The sequence below is a fragment of the Zootoca vivipara genome, chromosome 3 (assembly GCF_963506605.1).
Source record: "Zootoca vivipara chromosome 3, rZooViv1.1, whole genome shotgun sequence".
NCBI classification, from domain to species: Eukaryota; Metazoa; Chordata; class Lepidosauria; order Squamata; family Lacertidae; genus Zootoca; species Zootoca vivipara.
In genome coordinates this window covers 120,021,225-120,039,564 of record NC_083278.1, presented here as the reverse complement: position 1 = coordinate 120,039,564, position 18,340 = coordinate 120,021,225, and the positions used below count along the sequence as shown (strand labels likewise).

The window sequence follows — 18,340 nt, the reverse complement described above, 5'->3', positions numbered from 1 at the left end:
TGACTACGGGGTGGGGCAGCCCGACTCCTCCGTTTTGGACTGCCACGTTGAAACATTCCAGCCTCGGCTGCGTTGGGCAAGCGAGGCCCCTCCCAGCCCCACAACAGCCCCACAACAAGTTCCCATTAAAGAAGATGATGATGCTCTCCTCCCTACCTGCTTGGTCTGTCCCCTCCTGGCTGGGGTGGGGCTGGAGGACCCAACGGGTGCGCGAGGGGCTGGACTTGGAGCAGGGGAGATGGCCGGCCATGGGGGACTCCTTCCCTGCTCTGATAAACGGCTGCAGCCTAGCAGCCCCCACCTGGCCTTGTGCCCATGGATGTCCAGGCATGGGTGTCAGGGCACTAGGCAGAGAGGAGCAGAGGGGGCTTGTGTCTTTTGGGGGTCCATGTGCCATCAAGCTGCGGAAACGGTGATCAGAGCTCAGATTCTTGCCTTGCAGCGGCTTGGACTTAGATGACCCTTGGGTTCCCTTCCACAACTTGAGAGATGACCCAGCTAAGCCACTAAAAATTCCCCAAGCTGTAAGCAGACCTCCTTCCTCTTGCTCAACTCCAGCCGTTTCCTCGGTATCTGTTTTCCCTCTGTGTAACTCTAAACCCCTCTCTTCCTGCGGCGAAGACGATCCTTTGCTCCGCCATGTGCAAAGGCTGTCAGGAATCTCTCTGCAGCTTCCCAGGGAGGCTCACATTTCGGCAGATCAGCTGTGAGGATCCTGCCTGGTGACGCCATTGGCTCCCCGTTGCCGTGTCCTGAAATGACGCCCGCCCTTTATTTCCCCAGCAGTGAACTTGTCTTACGAACGGCCTTTGCATGCCGCCTGACGACCTCTGCCCTCAATGAGGTGCAAGCAAGTCTTACCTGGTTCAGCGGCAGCAGCCCAGGTGTGCTCTGAGCTGGCTGCCCATCCCCCCTTGAGGGAGTGGGCGAATCGGAGGCGGGAGGGCGACAAGGCCCAGAGCAGGTGTGGCCTGAGTTGTTGTGGCAAGGACAATGAATGGTCTTCAGAGGGCCGGTCCCCACACGAGCCCACACCTGCTGCCCCAACATGCAGCCTGGCTCTGAGTGGCATTGAGAGATTTTTGTGGGGTAGGTGGGCGTAGAATGTGCACATTTGTGTGTGTGTGTATTTTACAGGAAATCGACCCAACTCATTCAAAGATCTGAGCGCTTTCTCTCCTTTCACCAGTTCGGCCTCCTGTGGTCACTGTTGGCTGAAAGTGGCTCTCGGGGTTTTTTTGTTCATTATTTTTTATTGATTATTGATTAAATTTGTTAGTCACTTAGGGCAACCCAAAGCGACTTGCGACCATTTTAGACTGGTGTCCTTTGCCAGCTGTTCTGACCCTCTATAGTTCTTTCACTGGCAGTAGCTCTCCAGGGCTTCTGATGGGGAGTCTTTTCCCCCGGCCCTCCCTGGAGACGCTGCCAAAGGGGATTGAACCCGAGACCTTCTGCAAGCACAGCAGCTTGCCCCTGAGCAGAGAAAGAGGGGAAATGGCTCGTCACTGTGGTAGAAGCAGTTTCTTGTGCGAGAGAATTGCAGCTTCCTTTGGGCCCAGAACGGAAGCAGCCTCACGGCAAGGTACTGGAAAAACCATCTTGTATTCTGCTTGGTTCTGGTCCCAGCGGTGCTGCTGGCTGGAAGCCCCTCCTGAAGGACAGAGGCCAGGACCTTGGAGGGGCTGCTGGTCTTCCTGGCCTCTGGTCTACCCCCTTGGAAGGAGGGAGAGCTACAAGCTCAGGCCCTCCACCTGTGGGGCTCACGGGGCCTGTGCTGGGGGCCGCAGGAGCCCTCCTCCTCCCTGGTTTTGCTTAGGAGGTTCCCACCTGGGTGCTTGGCCCCTGTTCGTAACACTGCTGTGGCGGCTCCTCCTGCTCGGCTGCCACGGCTGCCGCCAGCTCTTCCTGATGCTCAAAGACGGCAGCCGCAAACTGGGCAAAGACGCGGTCCATGTAGCTCTGGTGGCGCGGCAGGAGCCCCTCCAGGAAGCCAATGTGCCCCCCTCGTGCCGTCACCAGCAGCGCCAGGGTGGAGACACGCTGAGCTTCCTTCACGGGGATGGCTGCAAGGAAAGCGGCTGGGGGTCAGTCGAGAGCAGGAGCCCCGGGGGGGGGGAGGGCGCCCACCTCCCACCCCGCCTGGGGGAAGGCCAGGGGACTCACCGTGAAGTGGGGAGAAAGGGTCGTCGGAGGCGTTGAGGCACAGCACCGGGACGCGGAAGCTGTGCACCTTCTGGCAGGGGCTGGCGGCCTGGTAGTATTCCTCGCAGGAGCTGTAGCCAAAGGCCACGGCCGTGTAGCGCTCGTCAAACTCCCGGATGCTGCGCGCCTGGGAAGAGAGAGAGCACAAGCGCCAAAGCGTTAGCTGCGATTCCCGTGTCGCGGGGGGTTGGACTGGATGACCCTTGGGGGTCCCTTCCAACTCTACCAGGGAGGGGGGGCAGTACCTTCAGCACGTGGTCCACATCAATTCGCTCAGCAATGACCTTCCTGTGCCTGAAAATAGGGTCGAGGTGTGAGCAGGGAATGGAAAAGGGGGCAGCTCGGGGCGGGGAGGGGGTGGTTCTGGGAAGGAAGAGCCAAAGGGCAGGGGGTCTTGGGGCCCCTCCCTCCCTCCCAGACCTGCCTCTGCTCCCTCCCCACAAGAGCCAACGCACCGCTGGATGAGCTTGCGCAGGTTGGCGGTCAGGTGCTGGTTGAAGAGCACCTGGTTGAGGGGCTTCTCGAGGGAGTGGGTGGTCTCGAAGGAGTCCCAGCTGACGGAGCACGTCATGGCGGCCACCAGTCCGGCTTCAGGGCCCTTGCGCCCCAGGTAGTTCAGCACCAGGATCCTGAGAGCAGGAAGAGGGGTGCTTGAAATGGATGGACCCCTGTCCTGCCCCTCTGCCCTCCCAAAGCCCCTCTCTCTTGCAGGCTGCCACTGTGATTGGCCAGCAGCTGTCTGGGAAGTGTGGAACTCCCTCCCCCAAGAGGCCGTGCTGGCCACCAACTGGGGTGGCTTGAAAAGAGAAGAGAAGGTTAAGGGGTGATATGATAGCCATGTTCAAATATATAAAAGGATGTCATATGGAGGAGGGAGAAAGGTTGTTTTCTGCTGCTCCAGAGAAGCGGACACGGAGCAATGGATTCAAACGTCAAGAAAGAAGATTCCACCTAAACATTAGGAAGAACTTCCTGACAGTAAGAGCTGTTCGGCAGTGGAATTTGCTACCAAGGAGTGTGGTGGAGTGTGGTATTTGATAGTATTAAAAAACAATTTAAGAAATATATCTGCCATGTTCAAATATATATAGCCATGTTCAAATATATCAAAGGATGTCATATAGAGGAGGGAGAAAGGTTGTTTTCTGCTGCTCCAGAGAAGCGGACACAGAGCAATGGATTCAAACTTCAAGAAAGAAGATTCCACCTCAACATTAGGAAGAACTTCCTGACAGTATGAGCTGTTCGGCAGTGGAATTTGCTACCAAGGAGTGTGGTGGAGTCTCCTCCTTTGGAGGTCTTTAAGCAGAGGCTTGACAGGCATATGTCAGGAATGCTTTGATGGTGTTTCCTGCTCGGCAGGGGGTTGGACTGGATGGCCCTTGTGGTCTCTTCCAACTCTATGATTCTATGAAAAGGGGAGGAGACCAATTCATGGAGGGGGAGAGGGCTGCAGATGGCTACTAAGCACAATGGCTATGCTCTGCCTCAACAACTTCTGGATTCATAGAATCTCAGAGCTGGAAGGGACCCAAGGGTCATCTAGTCCAGCCCCCTGCAATGCAGGAATTCCAGTCTTGCGCTTGAATCCTGCCCATTAGGGCCACACTGGGGGAACAGGATGCTGGACTAGAGGAGCGACTGGCCTGATCCTGCAGGCTGTTCTTGCACTTCCGTGCACTGAACTGCGAATGGCTTCTTGCACCCTCCTCTCTTGGGCAAAAACCCGGGCAGCTTCAGGCTGCTCAGAATATTTCTTCCAGTAAAAACAGCTGCAGGCCAAAGCCTTGCCCCTCCCCCCTCCCAAGGGAGCTGCTCCAGTAAAAGCTCATCCACCCTCATTCCGGAGCGTCACCCTTGAGCCACTTCTGGTTTGCACTTCTGGCTCCTGGTTTCAAATTTTCCGCACTAGCAGGAGAATGCGGGCAAGTTCTGGAGGAGCAGGCCTGCCAGTCCAGAGGGGCAAACGGGGCGGAAATGAACACCGGCAGCTGCCACAGGCCACTTCCGGAGTCACACCGGACCATTCCTCGGATTCCTAGCGGTCCTGGGGGGTCCCTTTCTCAAGCAGACTGGCTCTGGCAGCCCCGAGTTGGACTGAACCCATTTGCTCAAGGTTATCCGCTGAGCCTCTGGAAGCGCTGCCCCAGGGCTTCCCTGCGTCCCAGCTGGCCAATGTGCTCTTGCTAGTAAGGGAAACCTTTCTCTAGATGCTGCTGGGAGCAAACTCCTGAGTCATACGAGGAAGGCTGACTCACCAGCTCCCGTAAACACCAGGGCCGGGCAAGCTGGGCTCGGCCTTCCCTTTCACCCAGATGATCAACCGCAGCAGAATCCCGGTTGTGTGCGCGCAAAAGCCTCTCTCCCCCATTTCAGTTCCTCCCCCCCCCCCGCCAAGGCTTGATTCAGGGACCCAGGAGCTCCAGGTCTGTGGGTCCCTCTGGCGGCACATGGGGAGCGAGGGGCGCCTTTCCTCCTTCCAAAGGGTTTCCCCCAGGACACCCTCGCTCCTAACAGGCTGAAGGGCAGGGGCAGGGCCAGGAGGAGCCTCTGGGAAGGAGGCCCACTGGCTGCGCAAAGTTCACAGAAGCAGCAGGAGGTTACATGTGCCGGAGAATCCACTCGCAGAGGACTTAGGCGCTGTTTCTGTGCCCTTTGCCCTTTGCACTGCCATCCTGGAAATTTGTTTTTTATGAGCAGAGTCATGGCAAAACGACACAGAGGTCATTCTCCAGCTCGTGTCAGAGAATCATAGAATCCTAGAGTTGGAAGAGACCACAAGGGCCATCCAGTCCAACCCCCTGCCGAGCAGGAAACACCACCAAAGCATTCTTGACATATGCCTGTCAAGCCTCTGCTTAAAGACCTCCAAAGAAGGAGACTCCACCACACTCCTTGGCAGCAAATTCCACTGCCGAACAGCTCTTACTGTCAGGATGTTCTTCCTAATGTTGAGGTGGAATCTTCTTTCTTGTAGCTTCAATCCATTGCTCCGTGTCCACTTCCCTGGAGCAGCAGAAAACAATCTTTCTCCCTCCTCCATGTGGGGGTGCACATGTGGGTGGGCCCTTGTGGGTGGGCCCTGGAGTGAGCCCCTGCTGGGGCGAGGCTGGCAAGAGAACAGCAGGATCCGAACAAAGGGGGCCCTTGGAGTCCAGCCCCCTGCTCTCACAGTGGGCACCCGGATGCCCAGAAGCAAGCGGGAGCTGAGCGCACAGCCGCAACAGCCCCCTGTCTCCTTCCTGAAGTGCCCAGCAGCCAGGATTCAGAGGGCACCTTGGCATTGCCTGGGGGGGGGGAGAAGGAAACCCGGCCTCAGGCAGGAGGGGGGATTCCAGGAGGGGCGGGAGGCCCAGGCGTCTTTCGGGCAGGTCCCTCCTGGCTCAGCTCAGCGATGCCTCCGAATCCCGGTTGCTGGAAACCGCAGGAGAGGAGAGTTACTCTTGTGCTCGAATCCCACTTTTGGGTTTTGTTCTCTGTGAGGACAGGATCCTGGGCTAGAAGTCTAGGCCACGGGCCTGATCCTGCAGTCCCTCCCGGTGCTCTTTCCTTCCTACGAGCGAGAGGCCCAAGCTGGGGGGCAACAGGACTCCCCATACTGGGGCAACGGAGCCAGTTCTCTGTAGTGCAACTTCCATTTCCCACCCACCTCAACTCTTGCCCCGCCTGAGCCTCACCCGCCCAGCGAAACGCCCACCGCCATCAGGGGGGCTCGGGGGAAGCGGCTCTTGATGTGCCCCACCACCAGCTCCAGGTCTTCGGTGTTGTTGGCACAGAAAGCCCTGTGCGTCTGCGGAGGAGGAAGAAGGAGAGGGGAGATTGTGGGTGAGGCTTGCCTCTTCTGCGGAGACAGGGAGTCGGGAGGCCCATCCTGCCTTCGCCTTGCGGTCCCAGAGCACCCTCCCCTTCCCTCCTCCTCCACCAGCCAGCCCCCAAGGGTGCGCTGCCCCCAGCTATGGCCACACTCACCAGCAGCTCCTCTCCTTTGCAGCCTCGGTTGTTGAACACAACAGCCCTGCGAGGGAGACGGGAAGAGAAGGGTAATTGTGGCTGCAAGTCACAACCGTTGCTGGGAAACAGCAGTGGGGGGGGGGCAGAGGGCCAAGACCCTCCTGCTGTGGTGCTCCTGTGGGTCCCGGGGGGGGTGTCCCCTGGTTGGCTGTGGGAACTTGATGCTGGACCTAATGGGCCCCCTGTGACCAGACCCAGGGCCGGGCTCTTCTCAGTTTTTTATGATTGCTAAATGGAACCTCCATAGAGAGAATCAGAATGGGAAAGGCAGTGGTGCATAATGGTTAGAGTGTTGGACTAGGACCTAGGGGAGCAGGGTTCAAATTCCCCCTAGGCCATAAAACTCACCTCTAAGCCTACCCTACCTCACAGGGTTGTTGTGTGCCACCTTGAGCTCCTTGGAGAGAAAGGTGGGGTGTAAATGCCATGAGTAATAGCACCCCGGGGTGCCCTTTCGCACCTGTAGCCCTGTCGCTGTACGCCCAGGACCATGTGCAGAATGTAGGTCTCCTGGCTGTTGCCCGTCAGTCCTGGCAGGAACAGGACAATGGGGCAGCTCTCTGGGTCAGGGTGCTGCCCGCTCTCTCCATCGCCATTGGCCCAATCCAGCATCAGCTGACCTCCGTCTGCGGTCCTCAGCACTTCACTGGATGGGAAAGGACAAGGAGGAGGCGGGTGGGTGAGCTGGGCTCCGTGGCATCACAGCGCCATGCCCACCATTTCCACAAGCAGACTGGTACTGCCCCCCACCCTCGGGCCTGGTTCCCCCCCCCTCGTCGGGCTGACCTGTGGTAGGAGACGGGCGGGCTGGACTTGAGGAAGACGCGGACGATGGTCTGGAGCCGTCCTTCGAAGCACCACGGCGTAGGGTAAAAGGTCTCATTCACAATGGGGCAATATTTCTCCAGGAAGGAGCGGAAGGGCTGGCAAGCCACCAGCAGCGGGGGCTGCAGAGGGAGGAAGAGGAAGGTCACAAAGACGTCCTCAAGCTCAGGAGGCCACAGCGCTACCCCAGAGCTCTCCTTCCTTGGAGCTCGATATTCCTGCATTGCGGGGGTTGGACTAGATGACTCCTAGGGGTCCCTTCTAACCCAAAGTGGGCTGCCAAAGGGCTGGCATTTGTTGTGCCCCTGGGCAGTGCCCTCTCCTGGTTCCACAGGGAGACTTTGCTCGCCCTTTCCTGTGAAAACACCTCTTACTCCCCAAGAGTCCTTCCTAATCTTCACTTTGCATCTCCTCCCTTGTCTCTGGAATCCATTCGTTTGGGTCTTACTCTCCAGAGCAGGAGGAAACATGATCCACATGACAGCCCTTGAGATATTGGAAGATGGCTACCATATCAGTGGCGGATTTGGGGAGCTCCAATTTCAGGGGAAGAAGGGGAAGAAATGGAAGCAGTGAGAGATTTTACTTTCTTGGGCTCCTTGATCACTGCAGGTGGTGACAGCAGTCACGAAATTAAAAGACGCCTGCTTCTTGGGAGGAAAGCAATGACAAACCTAGACAGCATCTTAAAAAGCAGAGACATCACCTTGCCGACAAAGGTCCGTATAGTTAAAGCTCTGGTTTTCCCAGTAGTGATGTATGGAAGTGAGAGCTGGACCATAAAGAAGGCTGATCGCCGAAGAATTGATGCTTTTGAAGTATGGTGCTGGAGGAGACTCTTGAGAGTCCCATGGACTGCAAGAAGATCAAACCTATCCATTCTTAAGGAAATCAGCCCCGAGTGCTCCCTGGAAGGACAGATCCTGAAGCTGAGGCTCCAATACTTTGGCCACCTCATGAGAAGAGAAGAATCATTGGAAAAGACCTTGATGTTGGGAAAGATGGAGGGCACTAGGAGATGGAGGGCACTAGGAGAAGGGGACGACGGAGGACGAGATGGTTGGACAGTGTTCTCGAAGCTACGAACATGAGTTTGACCAAACTGTGGGAGGCAGTGCAAGACAGGAGTGCCTGGTGTGCTATGGTCCATGGGGTCACGAAGAGTCGGACACGACTAAACAACAACAACAACAATTTCAGGGGTACCATGTGTGCAATACCAATATTCGAGCCAGCTGCGCTTCCCTAAATCTGCCTTTGATCATATTGCCTCTCAGTCTCTCTTTTCCAGCCCAACTTCCTCCACCGTTCCTCATAAGGCTGTTTTCCAGACCCTTCATTGTCTTCCGCCCACCTTCCAGCTTGTCAATACTGAAACTGGGCTGCCCAGAACCTCAGAAGGTGTTCTCTGCCAGGGAGAGCCAAAACCAGGCGTGGCCCCTGGCCTGGGAGGAATCCAGTTTCTGTCCCTGATGATTGTTGTGGCAGATCATACCTCATGAATACTTCCGAACCTGTTTTTCCAAAGCGGGGGTTTGCCTCACGTGCGTCAGCCTCACATGCCAGCCGGAGGTGGGCAGACAGGCAGGCAGGCAGGCAGGCAGCCCACCCCACCGTCTGTGGCAAATGCTAGGCTTGGCCCCAAGACCCCCAAGGGCAGGAGTGAGGCACGTGCAGCCTCTGGAAGCAAGACCCCCCCACCCACCCCGTGGCCCTCCCGGTGTGTCTCTTGCCTCCATCTCGGAACCTGGCCAAGGGTTACGCCGGGCTGTCGTCGGGGGAGCTGGGCTCGTGGGGGTGGGACGGAGAAGGGTCCCCCCCAGCCTACTCCCTCGGCCGAAAGAGGGGTGCCAACTTAGGATGCCCGGGGTGCCCTCTCCTCCTCCTCCCTCCCTCTCCCCCTTGCAAAGAGGCTCAGCCTCGCCCGCCCCGTCGAGGCTGCCCGTCCGGAGCAGCGCCCGCCCGCGCCCCATCCATGCTGACCTTCGGGACGCGCGCCCAGTAATAGGCCAGCAAGCCGGTGCTGAAGCCCAGCAGCAGCGAGAGTCCCAGCATCTCTTCCGTTCCGGCGGCGGCGTCGGGCCGGGCAGGTGCTGCTGCGGCAAACAAGGCACCCACGAAAGTGGCCCGGGACGGGAAGGCGCACGCGCAGGCGCACACGCCGCCCGGCCTCACCGGGGCGGCCATCTTTGGGACGGGCAAGAGGCCCCGCCCCGCCCCCCCCGCGGCCATCTTTGGGGCGGGCGAGGCTCCATTCCGTGCCGTCCAGCCTGAAAGAGCCCGAAGAGAGGGAGGCTCCTTAGCCCAGTTTCTTAAGGAAGAGCTGGCCGGAGTCGGACAAGGGTCCCCCTCTGGGAGCTCTGCCCATGCTCAGAGGCACTCTTCTTTCTTTCCCTCCCTCCCTCCCAGGCTGAGCAGTGGAGAGAAGGGAGGAAAGAGGAGTGCCTCTGAGCATGGCGGAGTGCCTTCCTCCTCCTTACCTCTTCTCGGCCGGGGCTCTGCCTGCCTGCACAACCGGCGAGGCAGGACTTTGTGGGTAGCTCAGTCGGTACAGCGTGAGACTCTCAGTCTCAAAGTCGTGGGTTCGAGCCCCAAGTCCGGCAAAAGATTCCTGCATTGCAGGGGGTTGGGCTGGATGACCCTCGCGATCCCTTCCCACTCTACGATTCTCTTCTTCTCTGACTTAGAGTCCTGATGCCACCCAGTGGGCAGGTACTGGCTCGGGGGGGGGGTTGCCAAGCTTACTTTCAGTTGATGGATCAAGTCTATCTTCAAATGCTGGGTGTGGCGATGGGTTCCCCTAGAGCCCCCCCCCCCAGTAGCTAATATATTTATGGGTCAATTTGAAAAATCCCACATTTTGCATAAGAACCCTTTTGTCTCATCTTTGTTACTCTATTTTAGATATAGTGATGATTTATTTTTTTCTTTTTAGTAATGGAAAGGAGTTCATTCAGTTTTCAGGATGGCTCAATTCTTTGCATCCTCCTTTGACTTTCTCAGATCATCATAGTTCCGTCTCCTGTAATCAACTTTTTATACTTCAGCATCGTTCGAACATTATACCACTTACCTTCCTATTTGATTTTCGACAATTGACTTTTTGAGTTGTGACCAGCAGAGACTTTCCTAGACTATTGAATCCTGCTTTATTTTTTATGTATTGAAGAGTATCTTCTATGAGTTGTGGTTACAGGTAGGTAGCCGTGTTGGTCTGGATCGAAGTAAAATAAAAAAAATTCCTTCAGTAGCACCTTAAAGACCAACTAAGTTTTTATTTTGGTATGAGCTTTCGTGTGCATGCACACTTCTTCAGATACAGTGAAATGGAAGTTTCCAGGCACTTATGTAGAGAAGGGGTGGGGAGGGGTGGGGAGGGGGAGGGGGGAATCACTGCCAACAGTGCCCTTCAGCTCTCTATATTGGACAAACAGGCCAAACCCTACGCCAAAGGATAAATGGACATAAATCTGACATCAGAAACCAGAAGACAGAAAAACCAGTAGGAGAACACTTCAATCTCCCAGGACATTCTATACAAGATCTCAAAGTAGCTGTCTTACTACAAAAGAATTTCAGAAATAGACTGGAAAGGGAAGTTGCTGAATTGCAACTTATCACCAAGCTCAAAACCATGGAGGGACCTGGTTTGAACAGAGATATCGGATTCTTATCTCTTTATACATGATAAGCGATCTTCAGCCATCTCAACCCTTGCTTTTTCATGCAAAACCATTTGCAGTCGTTTTCGGTCATCAACAGCTAATCAGTCAGTCAATCACCCACTTCCACCACCCTTCTGAGTGATCCCCCCTCCCCTCCCCATCCCCACCCCTCCCCACCCCTTCTCTACATAAGTGCCTGGGGACTTCTATTTCACTGTATCTGAAGAAGTGTGCATGCACACGAAAGCTCATACCAAAATAAAAACTTAGTTGGTCTTTAAGGTGCTACTGAAGGAATTCTATGAGTTGTTTATATTGTATACTATCATTTGCTGCCCTATTGACATTATAAAGAGTTCTTTTAGAATTGACTGCATTCCCATGTATGGTCGCGTGTTGCTCTATGTTTGAATCTCATTTGAATTGCAACACAGGGGTCTCTTTTTTGTATTTTCTAAGCACCAGTCCAGTCAATTGAACGGGGAAACCAATGAGCACTATACCCCAGAATTCTGGGATATCTGGGGGACAACAGCAACGGAAGCCATGGCAGCCTGCCCTGTGGCAGCTTCTTCTATCCTGTTGGAAACCAGACCGTCCTCGCCATTATTAATAGACCTGCAACCGCCTATTTCGCTTCTTCACACAAAGATTTATGCTCCAGAAATCTCCAGAATAACATGCCAGATCTTGGGCTCCTTGATCACTGCAGATGGTGACAGCAGTCACGAAATTAAAAGACGCCTGCTTCTTGGGAGAAAAGCAATGACAAACCTAGACAGCATCTTAAAAAGCAGAGACATCACCTTGCCGACAAAGGTCCGTATAGTTAAAGCTATGGTTTTCCCAGTAGTGATGTATGGAAGTGAGAGCTGGACCATAAAGAAGGCTGAACGCCGAATAATGGATGCTTTTGAATTATGGTGCTGGAGGAGACTCTTGAGAGTCCCATGGACTGCAAGAAGATCAAACCTATCCATTCTTAAGGAAATCAGCCCTGAGTGCTCCCTGGAAGGACAGATCGTGAAGCTGAGGCTCCAATACTTTGGCCACCTCATGAGAAGAGAAGAATCCTTGGAAAAGACCCTGATGTTGGGAAAGATGGAGGGCACAAGGAGAAGGGGACGTCAGAGGACAAGATGGTTGGACAGTGTTCTCGAAGCTACGAACATGAGTTTGACCAAACTGCAGGAGGCAGTGCAAGACAGGAGTGCCTGGCGTGCTCTGGTCCATGGGCTCACGAAGAGTCGGACACGACTAAACGACTAAACCACAACAACATTAATTATGAGTTATATAGCTTACACGGAACTTCCAAAGACTAGACTGAGGGTTTCTTTACATTTATTGGTGTCAGAGGTGCAAGTGTTGTAGATCGTATTTGGTGTTCACCCGGTCTTGCTGAGAAGGTGTACTGTTTTAATGTGTTTAACAGAGTCTGTCTGGGGAAGAGGGAGCCTTGGAGGGTCTGCAATATCCAGCCCAAGCATGCTTGAGCTTCAGGTCCTCTCATTTCAGAATCGAAACCTCAGCTGTGGGGCAGGTTCCACTCTTGGGGGGTCAGGGGGCAGTTGCCTCTCAGCCCAGCCCAGCTGGCTGACTGATCACAGAGAGGCCATGAGCCAAGCAGGGGGGGCTACAGCAGACATTTGTGATGCAAGTGTAACCTCGGGAGATAACAGGGCCCTGTGCCTGGGGTCCACTCAGAGCAGCTGCCTCCCCCCAACAACATGATGCTGCTGGTGCTGCTGGTCCTTTTGTTGCTGTTTGCTGTCAAAATATTATGGGTAAGCAAGCCGCAGCCTTCTAGCATTGTAAGAATCATAGAATCCTAGAGTTGGAAGAGACCACAAGGGCCATCCAGTCCAACCCCCTGCCGAGCAAGAAACACCATCAAAGCATTCCTGACATATGCCTGTCAAGCCTCTGCTTACAAGACCTCCAAAGAAGGAGACTCCACCACACTCCTTGGCAGCAAATTCCACTGCCGAACAGCTCATACTGTCAGGAAGTTCTTCCTAATGTTTAGGTGGAATCTTCTTTCTTGCAGTTTGAATCCATTGCTCCGTGTCCGCTTCTCTGGAGCAGCAGAAAACAACCTTTCCCCCTCCTCTATAGGGAGGGATAGAATTCAAGTTCCAAGAAAGGAGATTCCGATGAAACATTTGGGAAAACTTTCTGACGGCAAGAGCGGTCTCCCTCAGGAGGTGGTGGCCTCCTTTCCTTGGTGGTTTTTAAGCAGAGCTTGGATGGCCATCTGTCATGGATGCTTTAGCTGAGATTCCTGCATTGCAGGGGGTCAGAATAGATGACCCGTGGGTCTCTTCCAACTCCAAGATTCTATGATTCTAACTCTGCTTTCCCCATGCCGTGCATAATTTTAAAAACTATTCTGCCACCTCTTATGTGCCTTTTCTTTAAAAAGTCCCAAATGCTAAAACCTTTCTTCATAGATAATATGACTAAAGCAACAGTTGAATTTTCCTGGCTAAACATGTTTCGCTCCCTCGGGAGGTGGTGGACCAGGGGCGCCAACTTTCGGGAGCTGTGGGTGCCTGAGGTCTCTCGAGGTCTTGGAATCTGAGTTTCGGTACCACCGGAGGTCAGGTTCCAAGGTGGGGGGGGGATGATGTCATGACCTGGGGCCCACGTTGGCTCCTCTGTGGTAGACTCTCCTTCCTTGGAGAGCTTGGACAGCCATCTGCCATGGATGCTGTAGTGAAATAGAGGACTCTGGGAATAACCAGAAACTGGGGTTCATCGTAGAGTGCATTCTGGAACTGAGAAAGTGCGGCATTTTGGGACCTGGGCTATGCCGACCTTTTTCTGTAATGTGTTCTGGTCTTCTTTAAGAGCCTTGGTTACAGGTAGGTAGCCGTGTTGGTCTGGGTTGAAGTAAAATAAAAAAATTCCTTCAGTAGCACCTTAAAGACCAACTAAGTTTTTATTTTGGTATGAGCTTTCGTGTGCATGCACACTTCTTCAGATACAGTGAAATGGGAAATAAAAAAATTCCTTCAGTAGCACCTTAAAGACCAACTAAGTTTTTATTTTGGTATGAGCTTTCGTGTGCATGCACACTTCTTCAGATACAGTGAAATGGGAAATAAAAAAATTCCTTCAGTAGCACCTTAAAGACCAACTAAGTTTATATTTTGGTATGAGCTTTCGTGTGCATGCACACTTCTTCAGATACAGTGAAATGGGAAATAAAAAATTCCTTCAGTAGCACCTTAAAGACCAACTAAGTTTTTATTTTGGTATGAGCTTTCGTGTGCATGCACACTTCGTCAGATACAGTGAAATGGGAGTCCTTGTGTGAGGTGCCTTTCCCTGCTCATTGCCTTCTGTGTGAGATGGCAAGAAAGAGGGGGGTAACTTTCAATTATGGGTTGATTGCAGGATAAGGCTTAGCTGTGAAAGGGCGTCTAACCTTTGCCAGCTACTTGGGGAGGTGTCCGGGAATAGGAGAAGGGAGTGCCTTAGTTAATTCTTTGATATGGGTAAATCATATACATCTGGCTTTTGTCCTGTCAAGCTATAAGACGGCTGTCTATCAACCGGCTATTGGCTAGTCCCTAATTAAACAAGTATGTTAACTGGTTAATTCAAACTTTCCCTCCTGGGTCTGAGAAGGATGAAAGTCCCGTTCTTTGTCATGGAGATTGCTCTTAGCCCTGCTCTAAGCAGAGGCTTTTAGTCACTTCTTGGAGGAACTTGCCTAAGACTCTTGCCTGATTCCTACCTTCGGGAGAGGAGCCAAGGTGTTATTAATTTCTGTTCTGTTTGTCTGTACTTTCTTGAGTTTAGTCAGTATATTTTACAATGTTTTTAATTTGTTTACCTGTAACCTGTAATTGGGAACTATGTAATTTTGATATGATATGTGGTTTTCTTTAAAATAAACCTGAAAAAGATTATTTCTAGTCTGTGGATTTTTGGGGAACTTCCATGAGGCAAAGCGAAGTCTAAAGTGCTCCAGACTGCTCGCTCCTACTGTTTTGGAATTTAGTTGTGCTCACGGAAAGTGAACAAAGGTTGTGCAGCTGGAAAAGCAGAGGGGCTTATCCCTTTTCCCCTCTGGGCTGGCAGCGGTTATTTGCAAAGGGTGGTGGCAGCATTTCTATCAATTGGCTTGTTTTGGGGAGATAGGGTTGGGGGAAAGCCCTCCCCTGGCTAGTGAAACCTTGCTACAGATGCTTTTAGCTGAGATTCCTGCCTCGCAGGGGGTTGGACTAGAGGACCCTTGGGTGTCCCTTCTAACTATCTTGGGCCCAGTCTTGTTCAACATCTTTATCAATGACTTGGATGATGGGCTTGAGGGCATCCTGAGCAAGTTTGCAGATGACACCAAATTGGGAGGGGTGGCTAACACCCCAGAGGACAGGATCACACTTCAGAATGACCTTAACAGATTAGACAACTGGGCCAAAGCAAACAAGATGAATTTTAACAAGGAGAAATGTAAAGTACTACACTTGGGCAAAAAAAATGAAAGGCACAAATACAGGATGGGGGACACCTGGCTTGAGAGCAGTACATGTGAAAAGGATCTAGGAGTCTTGGTAGACCACAAACTTGACATGAGTCAGCAGTGTGATGCAGCAGCTAAAAAAGCCAATGCAATTCTGGGCTGCATCAATAGGAGTATAGCATCTAGATCAAGGGAAGTAATAGTACCACTGTATTCTGCTCTGGTCAGACCTCACCTGGAGTACTGTGTCCAGTTCTGGGCACCACAGTTCAAGAAGGATACTGATAAGCTGGAACGTGTCCAGAAGAGGGCAACCAAAATGGTCAAAGGCCTGGAAACGATGCCTTATGAGGAACGGCTTAGGGAGCTGGGTATGTTTAGCCTGGAGAAGAGAAGGTTAAGGGGTTATATGATAGCCATGTTCAAATATATAAAAGGATGTCATATAGAGGAGGGAGAAAGGTTGTTTTCTGCTGCTCCAGAGAAGCGGACACGGAGCAACGGATTCAAACTACAAGAAAGAAAATTCCACCTAAACATTAGGAAGAACTTCCTGACAGTAAGAGCTGTTCGGCAGTGGAATTTGCTGCCAAGGAGTGTGGTGGAGTCTCCTTCTTTGGAGGTCTTTAAGCAGAGGCTTGACAGCCATCTGTCAGGAATGCTTTGATAGTGTTTCCTGCTTGGCAGGGGGTTGGACTGGATGGCCCTTGTGGTCTCTTCCAACTCTATGATTCCATGATTCTAACTCTACAATTCTATGAAAGCAGCCCTCTCCTGGCTTGTGATTCCTAGCTGCCAGTGGCTTTCAGATGCAGATCACCTCTGACAGCGGAGGCAGAGGGACAGATGCCTCTCTGCACTCTTTTTGTACGGACATTTCTCCTGCCTGGACAAAATGACCCCCCTCCCGTCTCTCCCTCTGTGCTGTTCTGATGCTTTCAGAGGAAGCAGTGAGGGCCAATTTAAAGAAGGGGATTGGACAAGTTCACGGAGGAGGAGAAGGCTATGGCTGGCTCCCAGCCACAATGGCTCCGCTCTGCCTCCACATTCAGAGGCAGGAAGGCTTGTGAATTCAAGTTGCTGGGATCCACAGGAGGCAAGGGTGCTCTTGGGCTCAGATCCTGCTAACGGGTTTCCCATAGAGCAGGCACGTCCAACAGGTAGATCGTGATCTACCAGTAGATCACTGGACATCTATGGTAGATCACTGGCTCCCCCCAAAGAAGCTGAATAACTTGGGCTCCCCTAAAAAAACTCAACATTTTGGCCCTTCACCCCTTCACCCAAAGCGGGCCTTCCCTCTTCCCTAAAAGAAGCGCAACAAGTTTGACCTGAACCCCACATAACAGGGCTTTCCTTCCTAATAAAAAAACTTTGACCTGAACACCCAAGAAACGGGCTTCCCTCTTCCCTAAAAAAAGCTTGACGACTTTGACCTGAACCACCCAAAAGGGGGTAGATCACTGCCATTCTTTAACTCTGTGAGTAGATCGCAGTTTCTTGGGAGTTGGCCACCCCTGCCATAGAGGGATTTGGCTGGCCCCTGTGAGAGCAGAATCCTGGGCACGATGATCCAGCAGGCGCTTCTTCCGTTCTTAAGGAAAAAAACTGGGGTGGGGGGGACGGACGGACTTGAAACACATCAAGACTAACAGGGCCAGCACCTGCCCTGCACCCACTAAACCAAGTCGCTGTCCTCGGGGTGTAAGGGAGGATGTTGAAATAAGATTCAGCCGTCTGCCTGGGAGGAGGAAACTCCTTGCCCTTTGCTTCAGGCGGCAGAAAGCCTTGAACAGGCCCTGCAGACTATGAAAGGGATTCAGACCCATTCACCTCCCCGCCCCGCCTCTTGCTGTCGCTCTGTTGCCTTCAGCTCTGTTCTTCTTGCCTTGCTGTTCTCCGACAGGTTCCTCCTTGTATGGCGCAGAAGCAGACCCAGCACCCAGCAGCATGGAGGTGAGTCTTGATTCCTGCAGTGCAGGGGGTTGGACTAGATGACCCTGGGGGGTCCCCTTTCAACTCTACAATTCTGTGATTCCATGAAAAATCAGATGGGAAGCATCATCTGTCCCCGTTCCCCAAAGGTCATAGAATTGTAGACACTGAGAGTCATCTAGACAGACCACTGGCCTGATCCAGAAGACTCTTATAATGTCCTTATGCTGCCACGACTTCTCTGCTTTTTCTTAGGTCATGCGAGACCCTGTGCTTGTATCGCACTCTGCACACCTTGGACAAGAACATCCAGTATCTCACCTGGCAAATGAAACACATCAGCAGCACGTAAGTCACTCCTAGAAACCGCCATGCGCTTGCTGTCTGAGGGGCTTGCAGACCCGAGGTTCCTTGGCACAGCGCAGCCTTCGCGCGCGCGCGCACACACACACACACACACACACACACACACACACACGGATGCCCTCCAGATTATTATTATTTTTACATTTGTATGCTGCTCTTCATGCATAGATCTCAGGGCAGTTCATGGCAGAAAAGCAAAAGGTGAAAACACAAACAAGAACAAGCTGCATCAATAGGAGTATAGCATCTAGATCAAGGGAAGTAATAGTACCACTGTATTCTGCTCTGGTCAGACCTCACCTGGAGTACTGTGTCCAGTTCTGGGCATCGCAGTTCAAGAAGGACACTGACAAGCTGGAACATGTCCAGAGGAGGGCAACCAAAATGGTCAAAGGCCTGGAAACGATGCCTTATGAGGAACGGCTTAGGGAGCTGGGTATGTTTAGCCTGGAGAAGAGAAGGTTAAGGGGTGATATGATAGCCATGTTCAAATATATTAAAGGATGCCATATAGAGGAGGGAGAAAGATTGTTTTCTGCTGCTCCAGAGAAGCGGACACGGAGCAATGGATTCAAACTAAAAGAAAGAAGATTCCACCTAAACATTAGGAAGAACTTCCTGACAGTAAGAGCTGTTCGGCAGTGGAACTTGCTGCCAAGGAGTGTGGTGGAGTCTCCTTCTTTGGAGGTCTTTAAGCAGAGGCATGACAGCCATCTGTCAATAATGCTTTGGTGGTGTTTCCTGCTTGGCAGGGGGTTGGACTGGATGGCCCTCGTGGTCTCTTCCAACTACGATTCTATGATTCTATTCATTTATTGGATTAGAACTCCCATGGTCCCTGACCACGGCCCATGCTGGC

General features: G+C 52.8%; 2 protein-coding genes across 2 annotated transcripts in view; one reads left to right on the top strand and one right to left on the bottom strand.

Moving 5' to 3' along the window:
* The window catches only part of LOC132591937 (uncharacterized), a 125,231-nt gene that overhangs the window by 56,674 nt on the left and 50,217 nt on the right, over positions 1 to 18,340 (top strand). The gene's annotated exons all lie outside the window — the stretch shown is intronic.
* ABHD1 (abhydrolase domain containing 1) lies at positions 101 to 9,164 on the bottom strand. Its single transcript, XM_035110775.2, has 9 exons — positions 9,025 to 9,164; positions 7,003 to 7,163; positions 6,677 to 6,862; positions 6,175 to 6,220; positions 5,883 to 5,995; positions 2,661 to 2,834; positions 2,451 to 2,499; positions 2,167 to 2,332; positions 101 to 2,066 (listed from the first exon to the last, which is right to left on the bottom strand). The coding sequence occupies exons 1-9, from the start codon at positions 9,094 to 9,096 to the stop codon at positions 1,816 to 1,818; spliced, it is 1,218 nt and encodes a 405-aa protein (XP_034966666.2). The 5' UTR covers positions 9,097 to 9,164; the 3' UTR covers positions 101 to 1,815.